The sequence below is a fragment of the Balaenoptera musculus genome, chromosome 6 (genome assembly GCF_009873245.2).
Source record: "Balaenoptera musculus isolate JJ_BM4_2016_0621 chromosome 6, mBalMus1.pri.v3, whole genome shotgun sequence".
NCBI lineage: Eukaryota > Metazoa > Chordata > Mammalia > Artiodactyla > Balaenopteridae > Balaenoptera > Balaenoptera musculus.
The window spans coordinates 111,150,505-111,171,876 of record NC_045790.1 but is presented as its reverse complement, the minus strand read 5'-3'; the positions used below and the strand labels follow the sequence as shown (position 1 = coordinate 111,171,876).

Here is a 21,372-nt window from a genome sequence, read left to right as displayed (position 1 = left end):
GGGTCTTCGGTTCGTGCGAGGGCTTTCTCCAGTTGCGGCAAGTGGGGGCCACTCTTCATCGCGGTGCGGGGACCGCTCTTCATCGCGGTGCGCGGGCCTTTCACTATCGCGGCCCCTCCCGTTGCGGGGCACAGGCTCCAGACGCGCAGGCTCAGTAGTTGTGGCTCACGGGCCCAGCCGCTCCGCGGCACGTGGGATCCTCCCAGACCAGGGCTCGAACCCGTGTCCCCTGCATTAGCAGGCAGACTCTCAACCACTGCGCCACCAGGGAAGCCCTCCTCTCTAAACTTTGATTATCCAGCAAGGCAGGTGCTCCTTTTTAGGAAAAACATTTAAAGGCAGGCTTTCTCCTATTGCTCTCATATTTCAGAAGTCTACAGAGCTGCTGAAGGGCTCACTAATTTCCTGGATATTCTACATCAACTGAGGCCTTTCAAATATGTCTTTACTGTACTTGATTTCACATCAAGCTGCCTTTGTGATCTACAACAATAAACTCTACTGTGGAGCGTATCTTTCACCTTTATTTTCACTAAAACAAAAGTGCAAACTTACCTGAAGCTTTATCACCAGATGACAATTGACTGGATGCTGGTGTGGGCCCAGACGGCTTTAAGGAGTTTATCAGAGATCCCTGTAACAGGAGCAAGACATTTATGTGAAACCACAAATGAGCCTTTGGAATAAAGGAACATGTAAAATGATAACATAATTTAAAATAAGCAAGCACAAACACTTTTATTTAGTTTAATTTTGTTTTTTCCGTTTCAATTTAAGTCAGTATTTTTAAATGCTTACCACATGTAAGATCGTGTCAGAGATGGGAATATTGCACAAGCACCAAGAAAACAGAGTCATGCCTGTTTAGCTTGTGGCTATTTCCTCAGTGCCTAACACAACACTTGGCACGTAAAAGGCACTGGGATATTTGATACACAAATGAACATTTGTGTATCAAAGTTAATGAATGAAATAGGTCCTGGCTCTCAATAAAACTTATAATAAGGTTAGAAAGCAAAACTGTTCAACTTATCCATCTCCAGTCAATGTTCCTTTCCTCTTGGTAAGGCAAGAGGATTTGTGCCTTACCATGTGTCCTCCAAGGTGAACATGGAAAACTCCAGAAGAAAGACCAAATGCTAACTGCTTAAGTGTCATGTTAAGTCATGGCAAGCTAAGGAGTAGAGAGCCACGTCTGAGAACTCACAATAGGCAAGTTCTGATGTTCAATCTCAAACACAGTCTACAATTATTTCTAGAGACAGAGATGAGTAGCAGAGAAATCAGGTTTTCTTAGGGAAAGTTTCAGAGAGAGCTTGATCTACCTTTCAGCCATCTCCTATTATTTTCTTCTGGATTGTTTAACTGTTTACAGTATAACCTATTTTTGTAAGAGACAATGTTTATCAGGCAAGAGCCTGAAAGTAGACATAACAAACATCACTGAAGATGCAAGGTCTGAAAAACAGGGATTGCAAGAGAAAGCAAGAGAACCTACCCCCTGGACGCTGACACTGAAAGGGACAATGAACGAAGCAGTGGACAGGGAGAAGCTGGAAGACTTGGGTTCCAGCTCTGGTTCCATCATTTAATAAAAACTGTGGAAGCCTGCGTTAGTCACTTGAGCCCTGGCTTCTTCATTAGTGAAACATAGCTGAACACCTGTCTTGTCTATATGGTTGTTGTATGGGTTAACTAAGACAATGTTAAATGAAAGTAAATTTCAACTCCATACAGATACCCCATACAAAGATAGAATTATGACCCAAGATTACCAGGTGCAGAATGTCACATGGCCTACAGAGACAGTATCAGGTCCTAACTGACCTACTAGGTCAAGACTGGCATAAATTGTGGGGAAAGGATCACAGGTCTTTGTCAGACTTATAGTTCATTTAAACAACAAGAGGGCTTAGTACAGTATTGTCTTCGGTCTTTGTCAGACTTATAGTTCATTTAAACAACAAGAGGGCTTAGTACAGTATTGTCTTCAGTTACAAAGACAGTCACTGCACGTCACGTCAGCAAAGCCACAATCAGCAATTTACCTGCTTAGCTTGGTTAGCAGCCGCTGGGGTCAACATCGGGTGCGGTGTTTTGGCTGCAGAGTACGGCACTGAAGAACTGAAAAACACAAAGCATATGCCCAAGAGAAAGGCATGACTGGGTGTAAATCACATTCATCCTTGAGCCAACCTTCTGTGCAAAAAATAATATCAATTTTGGGGTAGAATATAGATGTCTGGGACCCTAATCAAAGTCATTTGACATTTTTCGGATTGAAGAATAAATTCTTTAAATGAAATTTGGGTCTTTAGCATAAAAGTCAAAGCAGTGACCTTAAAATGAATTTTCTTCCTGCAATCCTAAGGAAAAAGTTATGAATATTCAGAAGCAGATCCCTTTCTTATCTGGAGACTCAGCCTTCTGCACCTCCTCCCCAACACCCACCGCCATTCCGGACCACGTGGGGAATTCCTGATTCTGTTTTCCAAGCCTGAGAAAATGTGCAACAGGATCTATGGGATGTATACGATCTGGCTCAAAGAAGAGATCTCAGCTTCTCACAGCAACCAGCCCTGGGAGCCCAGCGCTCATGATGTCAGCACACAAGAGAGTCAAACAGGGCTTCCCTGGTGGCGCAGTGGTTAAGAATCTGCCTGCCAATGCAGGGGAACCGGGTTCGAGCCCTGGTGTGGGAAGATCCCACATGCCGCGGAGCAACTAAGCCCGTGAGCCACAACCACTGAGCCTGCGCGTCTGGAGCCTGTGCTCCGCAACGGGAGAGGCCGCGACAGTGAGAGGCCCGCGCACTGCGATGAAGAGTGGCCCCCGCTCTCCGCAACTGGAGAAAGCCCTCGCACAGAAACGAAGACCCAACACAGCCAAAAATAAATAAATAAATAAAGTTAAAAAAAAAAAAAAAAAAAAAAAAAAAAAGAGAGTCAAACATACCACGGTTCCGTTCCCGACCTGCACTTCTGCTGTGGTATGAAAAGTGCATCCAGTGTGTGTAGAAAGAGTTCTCACCATCTTTTGTTACCCCTGAACACAGTAAGCAGGGAACTGTTATTTCAATAATTACTTAGTGTTAATATGTGATGGAAAAAAATCACCTGTTTAACGCAAAGCTCTATACTTGGCTCCTGGGAGCAATTCTTTCCATCAATGTATCTGTCCTCAGTGCAGAGCTACTTTGACTAGTATGCATAGGAATAGCAATTGTAGGACCTGGTTTTATTTTTCAGAACTCTCATTTAGGGAGAATTAATAATTTTCCATCGAAAGATTAACTCGGAAGAGGAAAGACAAAAATAAGCCCATGCCTCATAGAAAAAAATTATCAAACATTTTAATAATCTTACAGTCACCTCAGGATACTCTCGTGGAATAATACAGGAACCTTCCCAAACTTTATTAGATTCAGAGAGAAGAAAAAAGGCAGTTATGTTCAATGAAACAGAACCTCTTTATTTTCCTACTGAAGAGAGAAGCAGCTGTAAATGTGCGCCTCTCTGAAGAGACACACCCCTGTTCCCCTGAGATGTTCTACCAAACAGGTACGCAGGGACACTGCTCCCCTCATCTGCTGACTCTCCAACGAGAAAAGGAATGTGTGAGTGAGATGCTGGGACTGAGAAATCCCTGGGCGGACACAGCAGACTTAGGTGGAAAAATGGCTGCAGCTCAGGCGAGTCACGAGGGCAATGAAAATCTTTCATGCTTTCTTAAAGATAAGCAAAAAAGAAACTACAAATAAAAAGAAAAGCAGCAATTCACCCAATTTTAGAACATTTTTTCCACCCTAAACTTAGTTACGACATGACGGTAAATTAAATCATGCATGAAGCAGACTGAGTGTAATTATTGTTCTATTTACTTGTGATAATGCTATAAATCTCTTGGATGTCCTAAATCCCCAAACACACAAAATTAGGATTCACAGTACTTACACACCGGGCCATATGACAACCCTGCAGAGAAATGCTGCTCAGTGCAATCAGCTAACAAACCTACTGACTAAATCGGACCCACCATGATCCAAGAGCACAAACAGAAAAGAACAGTATACTACCAAACAAACGTCTTCAAAGACTTGTGCGTGACTATGAACCAAAACAATGGAAATCAACAGCTAGAAATGTTCAAGAGAAGATGGAAATACTAAACTTGGAATTATCATATTTTGGATGACTGTATTCTACTTTCTAGCAGTATGGACCTGAAAAGAGATCACTGGAAATTCATTTGAAATGTTCTGTTCCACAGTTGAAAACAGAAATCAAAGGACCACAGGCAGAAAATGGCACTGTCACATATATTTACTACATGAGTCTACAAATGACATTGATACTACTGCCAACACTAGGGCACTGCTTTAGAAAGGAGGAATGGAGCTACACAGGTCACTAAGAGTAGTAAAATTAGGTTCTTGGAGAAAAACAACTGCAACAGAACTTAAGTTCTCCGACTCTCCATTATCCAGACCATCCTGATAAAAGTTAATACACAAGTGGAAGTGAACATATCAAGTATGATAAACATCAAAAAATGTCACAACAAATCTCATTCAAACACTGCCTTGAACACAGGAAAACCATTTTTTTGTTTTCTTTGCCACACCCTATCAGCACTGCCTGCCGACGTAGGCAGGCTAACGCACACACATTCGAGGGCTGTGTACTCTACACACAATGATAAAATTGAGTTAAGATCGTGAAGCATTAAAATGTTGCCTAGGCCCTTTCTTAGTGGTCCCTTAAACTTTAATGAACTTTAACAAGGTAAATATTCATACTATTGTTGTGAAAGGGGCCAACTACTCATTCTTCTACCTATTTCAACATTTTAAAGAGCTTAAAAAACAACAGAGTTGGTTATGTTTTATTTTGGTAAGTCTTAATCATTATCATGTATATCTTTTCATATAGTCACATATGACACAGTGGATCTAAACTGTGAAAGCTGCTAAAGTTAACTATTTAATGAGCTATGAATTTTTTGTAATTATTTAAAGGTGAAGCAAGTAAGGAGACAGGACTACTTATCAAGAGCAACTGAACAAATAAATCAGGAGAGAAAAAGAAAATAATAGAAGATATTGAAACAAAAGCTCTCAGTTCATTTTTCCACCTATCAGACTGTAGTAATCCTAAAGTTTGATAATCTTGGCAAAGATATGGGGAACCAGATTGTCATACACTGCTTGTGGGAAGGGGAAATTGGTATAAGCTCTACTGAGAGAAAGTTGACGACAATTATAAAAATTATATGTATATATATACACTCACATATATGGGTATCTCCTTTGCCTCAGCAGGCCTAAAACTGAGAATTTATCCAACAGATATGGCTGCAAGCATGCAAAATTATCTAAGTGTCAAATTATTTTAGCATTGTTGGTAACAACATAAGAAGCACATCCCTGCATATCAGTCAGTAGAGAAAAAAAAAGCTATCAGTTCACTTTTAGGAGTTTCTTATGTCTTGTTACCACCAACTGTTGTCCCCTATTGGTAAATTTTATGTCTTTGAAGACTCAAATGCTTTCCAAAATATCATCTAAAAGTCTGCTAAATCAAACTGTAGTTTTTGCACGTGTGTCTAGGTGCCAAGTAACTTAAATAATGCAAGTTGGAACTGCATTAGAGCTTTAAAAAAGACCTATATTAAATATGAAAACAGGATTGTTAAGAATTTATAATGACATGGAAAAATGTTAACAATTAAGTTTCATGATTAAGCTGAGAGGTTACAAAGCAGCATGTATTCAGATTTTACTTTATCTATTTATTTGCCCACGCCGTGCAGCTTGCGGTATCTCAGTTCCCTGACCAGGGACTGAACCGGGCCACGGCAGTCAAAATGCGGAATCCTAGCCACTAGAGCACCAGGGAACTCCCTCCAAATTTTACTTTAAAAAACTAAATTTTCGTGGAATAAAGATGAAGAGACATGTAAACAGTGATTAAACATTTGCAGTGGGAATAAAGGTAATTTAAATTTTGTTCTTTTTTAACTATCTGAGATTTTCATACTATCTACAATGAACATTTGTAGTAAGAAAAATAAAAGAATGAAAGTTTTTTTTAAGGTTATGGTAATTACTATAGTTATTATTTTTAAAGTGGGGCAACATCTTTAAGTCAGTGAAGGAAAAAACGGTCAACCTAAAATTCCTTACTTAGGAAAAATATCTTTCAAAAACAAAGATGAAATAAAGACTCTGGAAGACACACAAAAGATGGAAGAATTCAGATCTAAACCTGAAGAAATGTTAAAGAAGTCCCTGAGCAGAAGGAAAATCATACCGGATGGAAACCTGGGACTGAACAAAGGAATGAAGAACATCAGGAATGATAACTATATGGGAAAAGAAAAGATATTTTTCTTCTTATTTAGTTCTGTTTAAAAGATAATCAACTATTTATAACAACATATCATGGGGTTTATAACATAGGTAGAAGGAAAATATACAACAACAATAGTACAAAGGTGGGGAGGGGAGAAATAGAAGAATACTGTTATAGATTCTTTTACTATATTTTAACAGTATAATCACACTTGAAGATAGACTGTGATAAGTTAAAGATGTGTACTATAAACCCTAATGCAACTACTTAAATAACAGAGTTATAGCTAATAAGCCAAGGAAAAAGATAAAACAGAATCATAAAAAAAATCACTCAATCCAAAAGAAGGCAGAAAAAGAGGGAAAATGGAACACAGGACAAATGGGACAGACGGAAAACAAATAGCAATATAACAGATTAAAACCCAAACATGTTAATAATCACATTAAATGTAAATGACCTAAGTACTCCAATTAAAAGTCATAGACTGTCAGATTGGATTTAAAAAAAAAAGATGCAACTACATGCTGTCTACAAGAAACCCATTTTAAATATAAAGACACAAGCTAGGTCTAAAATAGAAGGAAGGAAAAAAAAGCTATACCACACTAGCACTAAACAAAGAAAGCTGGACTGGCTACATTAACATAGGAGAAAGTAGATTTCAGAGCAATTAATCTTACAAGGGAGAAAGAGAGTTATTTTGTAATGACAAACTGGGTCATTTCATCAAGAGTATGTAACAATCCTAAACATTTATGCAACTAATAACAGAACTTCAACATGAAGCAAAAACTGATAGAACTGTAAGGAAAATAAATCCACAACTATAGTTGAAAATACCAACACCATTCTCATTAATTGATGGAACAAGCAGACAGAAAATTATCGCTATCAACCACCTTAACTTAATTGACATTTATAGAACACTCCAACCAACAAGAGTAGAATACATGTTCTCTTCAAGTGCACACAGAACATGTACCAAGATGATTGATATTCTAGGTCAGGGACTGGCACACTACAGACCAAAGACCAGCTGCCTGTTTTTGTAAATAAAGTTTTACTCTAACAAAGCCCATGCCCATTCATTTACAGTTTGTCTACAGCTGCGTTCAGGCTGCAATGGCAGAGTTGAGTAGTTGAGACAGAGACTATATGTCCCACAAACTTAAAATATTTACTATACGGCCCTTAAAAAAAAAACCTTGCTGATCCCAGTTATGGGCCATAAAAGAAGTCTGAATAAATCTAAAGAGTTCAAGTCATACAAAGCATGTTTTCTGACCACAATAATTAAATTGAAAATCAATAACAAAAAGATATCTAGACAATGTCCAGTTATTTAGAAACTAAATAACACACTTTAAAATAATCCATAAGTATAAAAAAAAACAAAAGTATTTTGAACTGAATGAAAATGAAAAATAACATATACAAAATCTGTGGGATGTAGCCAAAGCAATTCTTAAGGGAAATTTATAGCACTAAAATGCCTGTATTAGAAAAGAACAGTCTCAAATCAATGACATTAGCTTCTACCTTAAGAAACCAGAAAAAAGAAGAGTAAATAAAACCCAAAGTAAGCAGGAAAATGAAATAATAAAGACCAAGTAAAAAAGTAATAGGAAAAAAAAAATCAATGAAACCAAAAGCTGGTTTCTTTGAGATCAATAAAATTGATAAACCTCTAGCTAGACTGATGAGGGAAAAAAAGACACAAATTACCACTAACAGGAAAGAGGGACGTGAAATCATTATGAATTCTATCCACATTAAAAGGATGATAATCAGTGACTATTACAAAAGACGTCTTGCCAATAAATTCGACAACTCAAATGAAATGAACAAATTTCTTGGAAGACACAAACTACCAAAGTTCACTCAAGAAGTGGATAAGCTGAATAGTCCTATATCTACTAAAGAAACTGAAATTTCCAAGCCAAAATGACTTCAGTGGTGAATTCTACCAAACACTTAAGGATGAAATAATAACAAATCTACATAAACTCTTCTAGGAAACTGAAAAGGAACACTCCCCAACTCCTTCTGTAAGGCTAGCATTACTCTGATACCAAAATGAAACAGAGATATTACAAAAAACCAAAATCTACAGACCAATATCCCTCATTAAGACATGAAAAAATTCTTACCAAAATTTTAGCAAATTGAATCCAACCATATATAAAAAAAGGACAATACATCATTACCAACAATTGGTTTAACATTAGAAAACCGATCAATCTGACAAGGGCACCAAGACAATTCAAAGGGGGAAAAAAAAGAGTCTTTTCTGCAAATGGTGCTGGGATAACTGAATATCCACATGCAAAAGAAAGATGTTGGACCACAAAGTCACACTATTTACAAAAATTAACTCAAAACAGATCAAAGACCTAAATGTGAGACTCAAACAATAAAACTTAGAAGAAAACACAGGAGTAAATCTTTATGATCTTGGATTAAGCAATGGTTTCTTAAACACATACCTATATGTAAGACACCTATAGCACAAGCAACAAAAGAAAAAAATAAACTGAATTTCATCAAAATTAAAAACTTTGTTGTTCCAAAGGACACTATCAAGAAAGTGAAAACTACGCAAAGAATGGGAAAACATATTCACAAATCATGTATCTGATAAGGGACTTGAATCTAGATTACATAAAGAATATGACACCTCAACAATTAAGATAAATAACCCAATTAAAAAACAGGCAAAGGATCTAAATAGACATTTCTCTAAAGAAGATACAAATGGCCAATAAGCACATGAATAGACACCCAATTATCATTCATTAGTCATAAGGGAAATGCATATCAAAACCACAAGGAGATACCATGTAACACCCATTAGGATAGCTATAATCAAAAAGATGGACGATAACAAATATTAGTGAGGATGTGGAGAAGTTGGAACCTCATACATTGCTACTGGGAATGTAAAATGGTGCAGCTGCTTTGGAAAACAGTTTGAACTACGTTTAGCTCAAAAAGCTAAATGCAGAATTACCATATGATCTAGCAATTCCACTCCTAAAACATTACCCCAAATAACTGAAAGCAGGGACTCCAACAGATACTTGTACAAGAAGAGGGGAAACACCCATGTCAACTTACAGATGAATGGATAAGTAAAATAGGACATAGGCATACAATGGAATATTATTCAGCCATAAAAGGAATGAAATTCTGACATACGCTACAACACGGATAAATCTCGAAAATTCGAGTGAAATAAGCCAGACACAAAAGGACAAATACTGTATGATTCTACTTATATGATGTACCTAGAACAGGCAAATTCTTAGAGACAGAAAGTAGAATAAAGGCTACCAGACACTAGAGGGAAGGGGGAGTAAAGAGTTACTATTTAATGGCTACAGTTTCTGTATGAGATAATGAAAAAGTTCTGGAAACAGTAGTGAAGGTTACACAACACTGTAAATGTACTTAATGTCACTGAACTGTACACTTAAAAATGGTTAAATTAATAAATTTTGTTATACATATATTTTACCACAATTTAAAAAAAAAAAAGCTTCCGAACTGTTCTCCCTGTTTCTACCATTCCTCACTCCAGCCCTTTTCATCTGTTCTCAATATAAGAACCAGAAGCTTCCTGCTAAAACCATAGGCCAAAAGACCTGTCTGCATTTATCAAAGCTCATGGAATTTTACACTAAAAAAAGGTGAATTCTACTGTGTGTTAATTATGCCCCAATATTTTAAAAAATTGCTAAAATTGCTTTTAATAAAGGAAACATAAATCAGATCAGTTTGCTCAATATCCATTGGTCAGCCAGGTCCTGACCAAGGCTTACCAGATGTTACAGGACCTGTAATCCCGGGCCCCGGCCCCGCTCTCCCTCTCCCTCCAGCCACCAGTGGCTGTCTGGCTCCTTCCTGAACCTGCCAGACATGCTCTCACTACAGGCCTGGTGCTTGGGGCTTTCTTCCTTAGGATATTCATGCGACCTGCTCTCTGGTCTTTGGTCTTTATTCAAATGTTAAGTGTCAAAAGCCACTGCAAGGCAAAATATTACATAAGACGGGAGAATCCAGCTTAATGGTGAAAGAAATATGGTCTGATATTTCTGAGATATTTTAGTCATTAGCCATGTATGAATAGCGCCTTCCTTGTTCCTATTTAAAATTGCAACCCATGTCCAGACAACAGTCCCTAAACCCCTTCTCTGCTTTAATTTTCTCCATCATACCTATCACCACCTAAAATACTATATATTTTACGTACCATTTGTCTCTCTGTGACAAGGGCAGGGTTTGGGGGGTTTTGGGAATCTGTTTTGTTAACTGCTTTATCCCCGGCACCTAGAACAGTGTGTGGCATATAGGAAATGCTCATTAAGTATCTGTAGAAAGAATGAATAAACGAATGCCAAAATTCCTGAAAGGAATGATCTATCCGGTGTGCTTCGGAAAAAAACCCAACCAACCAAAAATCCCACCGTATTTCTAACCTCATTCGGCCCTGCTTTCTTCATCCTCCATTTCCTGCCAGGTCTCTAGATATACTGGCCTTCTTTCACCTTCACCTCAAACATGCTCTGTCCTTTCCCAGGTCTGGGCTTTTACACATCCTGCACCCTCTGTTTATAACAATCTTCTCTCCACTCTGCCTGGCATCTTCTGGTCACTGCTCAACTTTCAGCTAAAACACCTTTTCCTTCCCAACCTCCTCATCAGCCCCAGATTCAACCAGATGGCCTCACTGTGTGCCTTCTTAGCACCTTGTACGTCTCCTTCATCCAACTCATTATACTGCAGTTAGAGAACTGTCGATGTAATGGGTCATTTAGTGGCTGTCTTCTTGCTAAGATCTAAGTGCCGTGAAAGCGGGGACCTGGTATGTCTTACTCACTACTGGATCCCAAATACCCAGGGTGTTATCATGCTCATGGCAGACACCCCTTAGGAACCTGATGAATCAAGTGACTGAGCACTGGAGAGGAGTTTAGATAGCCATGGGTTTGCTCCAGATAAACCCTCTTCCTGAAAACAGGAGATGAATATAAGGGATGAGGCCAATGAACATAAGATATACCAACGACAGAAATGTGTAAGCTCATCTTTTTTGTTTGTTTGCTTTTGTTTTAAAGTTTTTATTGGAGTATAGTTGATTTACAATGTTGTGTTAGTTTCAGGCGTAGAGCAAAGTGAATCGGTTATACATACACATATATCCACTCCTCTTTTTTTTTTAGATTCTTTTCCCATATAGGCCATTACAGAGTATTGAGTAGAGTTCCCTGTGCTATACAGCAGGTTCTTATTAGTTATCTATTTCATACATAGTAGTGTGTATATGTCAGTCCTAGTCTCCCAATTTATTGCTCCCCCCCTTATCCCCTGGTAACCATAAGTTTGTTTTCTACCTCCATGACTCTATTTCTGTCTTGTTAAGTTCATTTGTACCCTTTTTTTTTTTTAGATTCCACATATAAGTGATATCATATGATATTTGCCTTTCTGCGTCTGACTTACTTCACTCAGTATGACAATCTCTAGGTTCATTCACGCTGCTGCAAATGGCATTATTTTGTTCTTTTTTATGGCTGAGTAATATCCCATTGTATATATGTACCACATCTTCTTTATCCATTCCTCTGTCGATAGACATTTAGGTTGCTTCCATGTCTTGGCTATTGTAAATAGTGCTTCAGTGAACACTGGGGTGCATGTATCTTTTTGAATTATGGTTTTCTCCGGGTATATGCCCAGTAGTGGGATTGCTGGGTCATATGGTAGTTCTGTTTTTAGTTTTTGAAGGAGCCTCCATACTGTTCTCCATAGTGGCTGTAACCAATTTACATTCCCACTCACAGTGTAGGAGAGTTGCCTTTTCTGCACACCCTCTCCAGCATTTACTGTTTGTAGATTTTTTGATGATGGCCATTCTGACCGTGTGAGGTGATACCTCACTGTAGTTCTGATTTGCAAGAAATGTGTAAGCTCATCTTATAATAAATCTCTTTAAGATATTACTCAGAAAAAGTTAAATGCAAAATTAAATATTTAAAATACACTTACCAAACTACTGCTTAAGAGAATCTGAAAGTAATTTTATAATGAATGTAATTCCCTCTCAAGCTTGCTTCTTGGGGGAGGCGGTAAATACCAATTTCCACTTGTCAGTTATGCTTAGATCCACCTATTATTCAACAAGTGGTTATTAAAAAGGAACTGCATTCCAGGCACCACGCTGGGCTTACAGGTTAAATAACTGCACCAGACTCCAATTCTGTGGGGAAAGGAAGAGAGTTTCTTCGATTCCTTTTTAACTTTTGTGTCTATTTTTCTTAAGTCAGAAAAAAGGGCAAATTCAGCATTGCTCCTTTAACAAAGCCCTTATCAATGATTAACTCAGATGAACCTTGGAGGGAAACAAAGCCTGAGACAAGATAAAGGAAATCACCAATAGGTGCTTCTCACACATGGTTAACAGCTAAAATATCTGAGAAATATCAGACCATATTTCTTTCACTGTTAAGCTGGATTTTCCTGTCTTATGTAATATTCTGCCTTGCAGTGGCTTTTCTTTGCCTACCCTACACTAGGAATCTGGCTATAATTCCCAAACTCTAATGCACAGTTCTTTCCCTTGAGAAGTTCACAACGACCACAAATGCCATCTTGGTCTAAATAGCATACCAAAGCTTCAAGGTCACTACAAGATAGGAAAGCGAGTAGGCTTGTTTTTGGCTGTTAGTATGGCCCTGAGATAACTGAGAAATTCCTGGCAGTGTTGATAAATGGACCAATGTGGAAAAAAGAGGCCAGTGGACTAGTGCAGCAGGGCCACTCGATAAAGCCAAAACAGAACAGTGAGCTGACCTGGGGGCAGGGGAGTAGGAGAGAGCTCATGCAAACCGGAAAAACACAGGGTCTGTGGCTGTTCTTCTCACCGCTGGACTAGTAATGGGCACCAGACTCCAACTGCCTGAATGACACTGGTCCTCACGATCCCTACGTTCAGACTGAGGAAACGGCCCTCAACTCTTCCCTCTTCAGCCACACTGAAGAGTTCCTGGCTACAAAATACGCAGAGCAACAGGGCACAGGCATATTCTATGAATCGTGCTGCCCAGAACAGTGACACGGAGTCAATGACTTGAATTCTAAACACAGATTCAGACTTAAGAAGAGTCAGCTCTGGGGCTTCCCTGGTGGCACAGTGGTTGAGAATCTGTCTGCCAATGCAGGGGACACGGGTTCGAGCCCTGGTCTGGGAGGATCCCACATGCCGCGGAGCAACTAGGCCCGTGAGCCACAACTACTGAGCCTGCGCGTCTGGAGCCTGTGCTCCACAACAAGAGAGGCCGCGACAGTGAGAGGCCCGCACACCGCGATGAAGAGTGGCCCCCGCTTGCCGCAACTGGAGAAAGCCCTCGCGCAGAGACGAAGACCCAACACAGCCAAAAATAAATAAATTAATAAATTAATTTAAAAAAAAAAAGAAAAGTCAGCTCTGGCAGCAATGATCTGGCCCTCAGATACGGCAGGAAGACAAGCTAGAAGTCTCCAGAGCTGGTGCCTTTTAAAAGATTGTTTTTTCATACAAAAGGTATGAGAAACTTGAAAGAACAGGAATGCCCGGAGAGAGGAAGGAAGGGAGGAGAGACCGTCAGTCTCAAGATCATCACGGGGTTTTCAGAATCAACAGTCTGCATTAGAGTCGAGGTGCCAACTCAGGAGCCCCAAGAGTATTAAAAAACAAAAAAAATCAAAAATCAAACCCTACACCTTACCTGACTTAATAACCGTAATGTGTATCCTACGTAGACTTACACATGGCAAACAGCATACTGAGTTTATATCACCAAGACTTTGAAGGTTTATGAGGCAACTGTTACTGCCGGTTGAAGAGGACAATCTCCTGAGAACCCAACTGTGTACCCAAGATTAGCTGTCCACTCCACCCCTCTTATAACCTAAAGTTCTGCAGGAAAAGTAGTCACACTCTGACAATGGCAACGCTGCTCCCTGCAGGCAGTTCACCGCTATTACAGAATAATTCACGGGCTTCAACACACGGAAAAGTAGTAACATACCCGATCGCTGCAGAGGGGGCTGTAGGATTATTCTTCAATTCCTGCACATTTACCACTTGAGGGACATTCTTCAAAGTTGATTCGGTCAAAGTACTGACAGCTATTTAAATAGAGAAGAGAAAGGCACATTAATTGCAGTAAAGGATCAAAAATTCTAGCCAGGTATAATGAATAACTGGGACACAAACTTAAGCAGAATGCAAACTTATTATATAAAGGAAATTTAGGTTGTTCTGCAGCACTGTGTTCAGTGGAGCACCCCTGGCCTACTCCATCCACAAAAATTATTTGGTGAAGCTTTGCGCAATTTAATCAAATGTACTAGTTTAGAAAAAAGGAATTCCCTAGCCAGCTTTTACAGCAGAGCTGAGATACCTGCCATATTGTTGGCTCACCCTAGATAAGGGCAGAAAGAGCTAGAGGATTAGCAGTGTTCAGACTAAGGGCTTCTGCCATCCATCGTGCATTTTCATTCAACCGTTCTTTCGCATGAGCTTATTATTGTCGGACTCAGGTGCTGGGAATACAAAAAAATGTCTAAAACCTAGTTCCTTGTCTAAAGAAGCTCATACCTTAGTGAGACAGACACGATGAATAAAATGTGAAAAATGAGGCCAAAAGGCCTGAATTAAGGAATGGCAACAGGGATTGACCTGACATCTACTTATCTATCTTAGGCTTGTCAGCTTTCACGTCTCCTTTTTTGTGTCTTACAATTTAAAGCTGTAGCCCAAGACTTAATGATATTTCATAATTAACTTTTAAGAAGGCCTAAGCAAAGCTCTTAGATCTCTTCCAACTCAATCAGCTTGATTTTGGGCCTGTTCAGCACAATGCTAAGATTCTGCTTGGTCCAACCAATATTTAAAACATCAAAGGTTTCTTATTTTTTCAGACAGCTCAAAAGTGCCTTAAAAAGTTATCCGGTTTTTGCTCTTTCATATCTATTTTAGATGGCTTAATAAGGGTTTTAATATTTGAACTTTTCCTAGAAATCTTTTATTATTATATAATGGTAATTCTTTTTTGTCTAAATAAAACCATCATGTCTTTTTAGTCTTTTAAAATTTTAGTCTAAATTGCTATGTGTTCTAAGCAGTTATAGAACTAAAAAATAATTTTATTCAGCTAAAACAAAAATATTTGATTTATAGCCGAGTTTCTCAACCTTGGCACTATTGACATTTTGGGGCTGGATAATCCTTTGTTGTGGGGTTGTCTTGTGCATTTAGGATTTTTTTTGCAGCACTCCTGGCCTCTACCCACTAAATGCCAGCAACACTGCCAACTGTTGGAGGGGAGATGGGTGGGGCAAAATAGCCTCTGGATGAGAACCACTGGCTTGTAAAAATTGATAGCTAGTGATAACTGAGGTCCCGAGGCGAACTACCTATAAATCTTAATGTAGAAAATTCCGGATAGCCACAAACCACTGACAAAATGCAAAAGCTGATTAGCTCCTTAGAGTTTTCATCTGTCAAGTTTCCATCTTAAATTTGCAGTCTTAAGAAAAAGCTGTACTACGATACAAAGAACACAGGGTTGGAATCTGGGTTTTGTTATGTATTGGTCAGGTGACCTTCACCTCTCCAAACCTTACATTACTCAAAAGCAAAATGGGCACACTTATACCCACCTCAGAGGGTGGCTGGGATTCTTAAGATACCATCAGACAACTCTAATGTTATTAGGTGATCTAACTGCGAAGATTAATTTTGGGCTTAAAGCAGACATTATTCAAAAGTAGGGATTAACAACTCCATCAAAAAACCCCACTGATCTCCCACTTAACTGAATGTTGCAGATAATACCTCCCCTTAAAAGGAAAGAACTCTCTCCCCCAAAAGGTGAGAGACCTATCACATCAGCCTTCTCTTCTGAAGGGCAGCAAAGAGAGCCCGCCCTTTCTTGGCACCTGTCTCCTGGCCTGGGGCTCAGACAGCTCATCATCAGCCCCTGCACAGATGTTTTTACCTGGCGCCTGACTGGCCATCTGCCGTCTCAGGGCTGCCGCAGCGGCCGCCTGGGGAGCAGAGATGGGGTGGGAAGGGCCAGGGGCGCCATGCTTCACGGTTTTTGTTGCAAGCATTGTGCTATCAGCCCCTTGGGGAATAATTTTGCTAGCAGGTGTAGACACTGAGGAAAAAAGATAAATTGAGAGAGTGGGTCAGAGAAGAAGAAAACACAAAAATTAAAATGGTAAATTCTCCACGTGTGGTTGCAGGGAAAATGTTAAGATTAAAAATCCTTAAGCACTAACACAGAAAAGTACTGGCAAACTGACAGGCTGGCACCTTTATCTTTCAAAGATGCTGCAGGCAATTTGCCTGCCCACTTCTATTAGTGAAAATACTTCACATGATCATTTCCTCTGACACTGAGCAAGATATAACTTTTGTGCCAAAACAGAGCAATGTCCTGCTCTCCTCTCATAAAATCTCTCCATTCCGGTACCTCATGCCCGGCTTTGTCCTCTTAGAAGTCACTGCAATACAAAGTCCTGATGCTCTGAACTGAAGGTGTGACAGCACAACACAGGTCCCATCAGCGAGCCAACACAGACAATGAGCTTTCTGGCTGCTGAGCTCTGAGGCACAACATGGCTACAGTGGAGGAGCTGAAATGAGGTGGGACGTGAAAGGCACAAGCTGTGCTCCACAGGAAAGCAGTAACTGTGAACCTTGCAGGGTCTCCTCTTCCTCAGGTCCTACCAACCACTTTCAAGGGGAACACACCTCTTGAATCTGTCCTGTAATTCCTAGAATATTAATAGAAATGGGCTGGAACCCATAAGTTATGGGTGTGATAATATAAAACCCAGTTACAGTTCCTTCAGGAGTCAGAGATCTCTTAGGGAAAAAAGATCATTTCCTGTCTCATTGTTTACTTACCTGACGTTCCCATCACACCTGGCGAACCATGAATCAGGTGAGATTTAGCAAAAGGAGTCGCCTGGGGCAAAAGACTGGGCTGGATGGAAGGCGTTCGAACCACGGGAGCATGCCGGGGAACCTGGACCACTGCGTCATCATCCTTACAGGATGCCCGTGTGTCTTCACCTTCCAGAGACTGGGAAATGGATGACGTTGAGCTGACTTCATCCAAGTCTTCATAATACCTCTGACACAGGAAAGCTGACCGAGACAGGCTGGCTACAAAGCCCAAAACAAAACACAACTTAGACAATTCAAGTCCAAAAGCTATGTAATTTTCACTGCCGCTAGAGAAATAGCCAATTTATAAATCGACTTAATTATTACTTATTTTAAGTGGAAGCAGCTGCTGCTGAATGCGAACAAAGATACTTTTTGCTCAAACGGGCTTTGCAAAACCGAGCTGTGTAGGACAAGAACATTTTGACTGTTAAACAAAAAAAATGTGAGGTGAGAGACGGGATGCATGCTGGTGTAAAAGCAGGAAGTTCACAGGCAATAACACCGTCTCAGAAAAGCAACAGACAAGCTTCCAGAGCAGAGTAAACAGTCCCAGTGCTGCCACTGCTTTCCGACAATAAACTTCTGAGAACAGGCCTAACGCAAACTGGAAAAGACATCATGTCCTCAATGCTGAGGGTCTCAAACACTGCCACGTAAATCTAATCATTCTTTTGAATCAATTAGGTTAAAAAAAAAAATCACTGAAATCAATCTTCACCGTCCCTGTTTTTTTCCTTCCATAAACTATGGGGTAATATGCCATGTTACTTTCTACCGTGAATTTCAGAAGTCATGTTACTGTCTGTATACTGGAAAAAACCAAAACCAAACAGAAAACAGCCCTCTCTCCTCCTCAAGTTATGTAAAAGTATTGCTAATATTTACTGACTTATTTGCCCTATAGGCACGTCACTCTGCAAGATTTTATTCGTCATAATGGAACCGGAACATAGACAAATGCAAGTGAAAGCCGACACTGCGTGCTAGCGCTGCTGCTAGGCTGCACTGTCAATTCGGTAGCCACCAGCCACGCGTGCCTATTTAGATGAAAAGTAATGTGAAGTAAATAAATGAAAATCTGGAATCCTAAGTTGCACCAGCCCCCTTTGAAGTGCTCAATAGCCGCAGCTTAACTGCTCTCCTGGAGAGCACAGATCCAGAACATCGTCACCACTGCAGGAAGTCCTACGGGACAGCACTGTACCAAAGTGTTTTGATGCAGGTCAATGTGCAGCAGGGTCACTTAGCAAGTCCCTCCATAACCACCAGCACCACCAGTAAAACTGCAGTTAACATTTATTGAGAACTTACCTGGTACCAGGTACTGCTCAAAGCATCTAAATTAGAAATTCCTGTTATCTGACTTTATGGTTAATGCCTAGAAAGGCTGAGTAATTTGCCCAAGGTCACGAAGTTGGTAAGTGGTAGAGCCGGAATTCAAACCTGGCGTGTATCCGACTTGAAAGACCATGTTCTGAACAAGACTCTGTTATATATAAAATACCCTGTGCTAGGTAGAATTTTGACCCCACGACCCCTGCCCCCAGCGCCACACCCATGGTTATGTTCTGTTAGATGGTTATATTACATGGCCAAAGGGATTTTGCAGACACGATTAAGGTTACTCATCAGTTGACCTTAAAACAGAAAGGTTAGCCTGGATTTTCCAGGTGGGCCCAGTGTAAAATCTCAAGAGCCCTTAAAGGTAGAGAAAAGAAGCACAAGAGGAAGCAGAGAGAGGTGGCAGAAGTGGGGACACAGAAGCATTCAATGTGCTGTTGCTGGACTGCAGATGAACAGGGCCGGGGGCACAAGCAAAGCAAACGAGGATCTCAGTCTTACAGCTGCAAGGAACCTAATTCTGCCAACAACTCCAATAACTCAGAGGCAGGATCTTCCCCAGAGCCTTTAGATGAGAGCTCAGACCAGCCAGCACTGACTTCAGCCTGTGAGCCCCGAGCAGAGGACCCAGCAGGGCCATGCTGTGCCTGGACTTCTGACACACACAACTGGGAGATTATAAACAGGTGGTGTTATAAGCCACTACATTTGTGATAATTTGTTACACGGCATCCACAGAAGACTAATATAAACCCCACACTCTCTTAGGGCCACACCGCTCTAATTTCTCTAAAATCCCACTTCCTGAGAGTTAATAGCAACAAGAGATGACTCAGACTCATCACCTTCAGGAACTGGATAGAAAACAGAAATAACTTTAACTCCCAAGGTCTGACACCACCTGGGGGTTCTCTCAGTTTCCTTCCTTCATCTTTCTGATGCCATTCAATGGATTTGGGTGGAGGAACACCCATCAATTGAAAAATGCAATGGCCATGCTCACTTGCAGAGGCCTGGCCTGCTCAACTGTCCCAATGATGCTGCCTCCGCAGCTGACACATGCTGCTTCCTGCTGTGATCAAGGATGCAGCTACCTTCCTGGCACTAGAAAGGGGGCCCCACTGAAACCTAAAGAATCTTACTCTGCTTAAATGCTAGCTCAGATCAGGACAGGCAGAAAGCCACATTAACAGGAAGGAGAAGGGGCAGAAATCATGATCATCTCAGTAGACGCAGCAAACCTCATATCTTGTAAGGAACTACAGAAAGTGTTCCCTTTGAGATCAAGGCAAGGATGCCTACTCGCCCCTTTTATTGGACTCTGCATTGGAGGGTCTAGCTAGTGAAATAAGGTAAGAAAATGAAATAAAAAGCAGAAACAAAAGTGTTCATATCCATGGAAGATATAACTGTTTCCACAGGAAGTCCAAGAAATAGCTACAGACATATTATTTGAAATGAGTTAGCCAAGATGCTAGATTCAGTCAACATACCAAAAAATCTAGTACATTTCTATATACTATATCTAACATAAAATAAAGCATAAAGTGAAATTTAAGGAAAAAACCCCCCTCATTATAAAAGCATCAAAAATATCAAACTTAGGAATAAATCTAACAAAAGATGTGCATGTCCTCCATGCAGAAAAATTAAAGACCCAAATAAACATACGCCATGTCTAGGAAATGAAAGATCAACACTGTACAAATGTCAATTCTTTTAAGTCAATTCAGAGATTCAATACAATCCCAATCAAAATCTCAACTCATTGAGGGCTGAGGGTGGTAGAACTTAATAAGACAATTATAATATTAATATGGAAATGGAAAGCACCAAGAAGAGCCAAAACATTCTAGATCATGGGTCAGCAAACTACAGCCACGAGCTAGCTGCTTGCTTTTATAAACAAAGTTTTACTGACGCAGAGGCGTGCCCATCTGCTTACGTACAGTTTGTGGCTGCTCTCCCATTACAAGGGCAGAGTTCACCAGGTACCACAGAAACTACGTATTTACTACATATTTACTATCCAGCTCTTTAAGAAACAGTTTGCCAACCCCTACTCCAGACTGCAGAACTTTCTGCGATGATGAAATGTTCTACGTCTGCATTTCCCATTACAGTAGCCACTAGTCACATGTACCTAGTGAGCACTTGAAATGTGGCTGCTGGGATTAACTGAATTTTTTACTTTATTTAATTTTTATTAATTTAAATTTGAACAGGCTACCATATTGAACAGCACAGCTTTAGGATCTAGAAAAAAAAAAACAGTATCGAGACTTATTTTAGCACCAGTTAATTGAGGCAGTGCGGTGGCAGTGGTTTCTCATCAGTGTACAGACCATCAGACCTACGAGTATAAGGAAAACCGATTTACAACAAAGGTGGCCACTAAGCAGGGAGGAAGAATCTTCACTGAACAGTGCTGGGACAATCAGATATCTAAATACAAAAAAACGACATGAGAGCGATACTTTGTATCATACACAAAAACCAATTCCAGATAGTATAAACGAAATATGGTCTACCCATACAATGGAATACCATTCAGCAAAAAAAGGAATGAACTACTAATACATGATACACATCATGGGTGAACCTCAAAGTTATACTAAGGGAAAGAAGCCAAAGCAAAAGACTACATATGATTCCATTTATATGCAGTTT

General features: G+C 40.0%; 1 protein-coding gene across 4 annotated transcripts in view; it reads right to left on the bottom strand.

The window, feature by feature from the left end:
- Positions 1 to 21,372, bottom strand: part of NUP214 (nucleoporin 214) — a 101,348-nt gene that overhangs the window by 40,410 nt on the left and 39,566 nt on the right. For all 4 annotated transcript variants that reach the window (XM_036854677.1, XM_036854675.1, XM_036854676.1 and 1 more), the window contains 5 exons: positions 17,317 to 17,577; positions 16,400 to 16,561; positions 14,426 to 14,525; positions 2,049 to 2,124; positions 556 to 634 (listed from right to left, as the gene is read on the bottom strand). In XM_036854677.1, the coding sequence (XP_036710572.1) occupies positions 556 to 634; positions 2,049 to 2,124; positions 14,426 to 14,525; positions 16,400 to 16,561; positions 17,317 to 17,577 (678 nt within the window). The remainder of the gene's footprint in view (positions 1 to 555; positions 635 to 2,048; positions 2,125 to 14,425; positions 14,526 to 16,399; positions 16,562 to 17,316; positions 17,578 to 21,372) is intronic.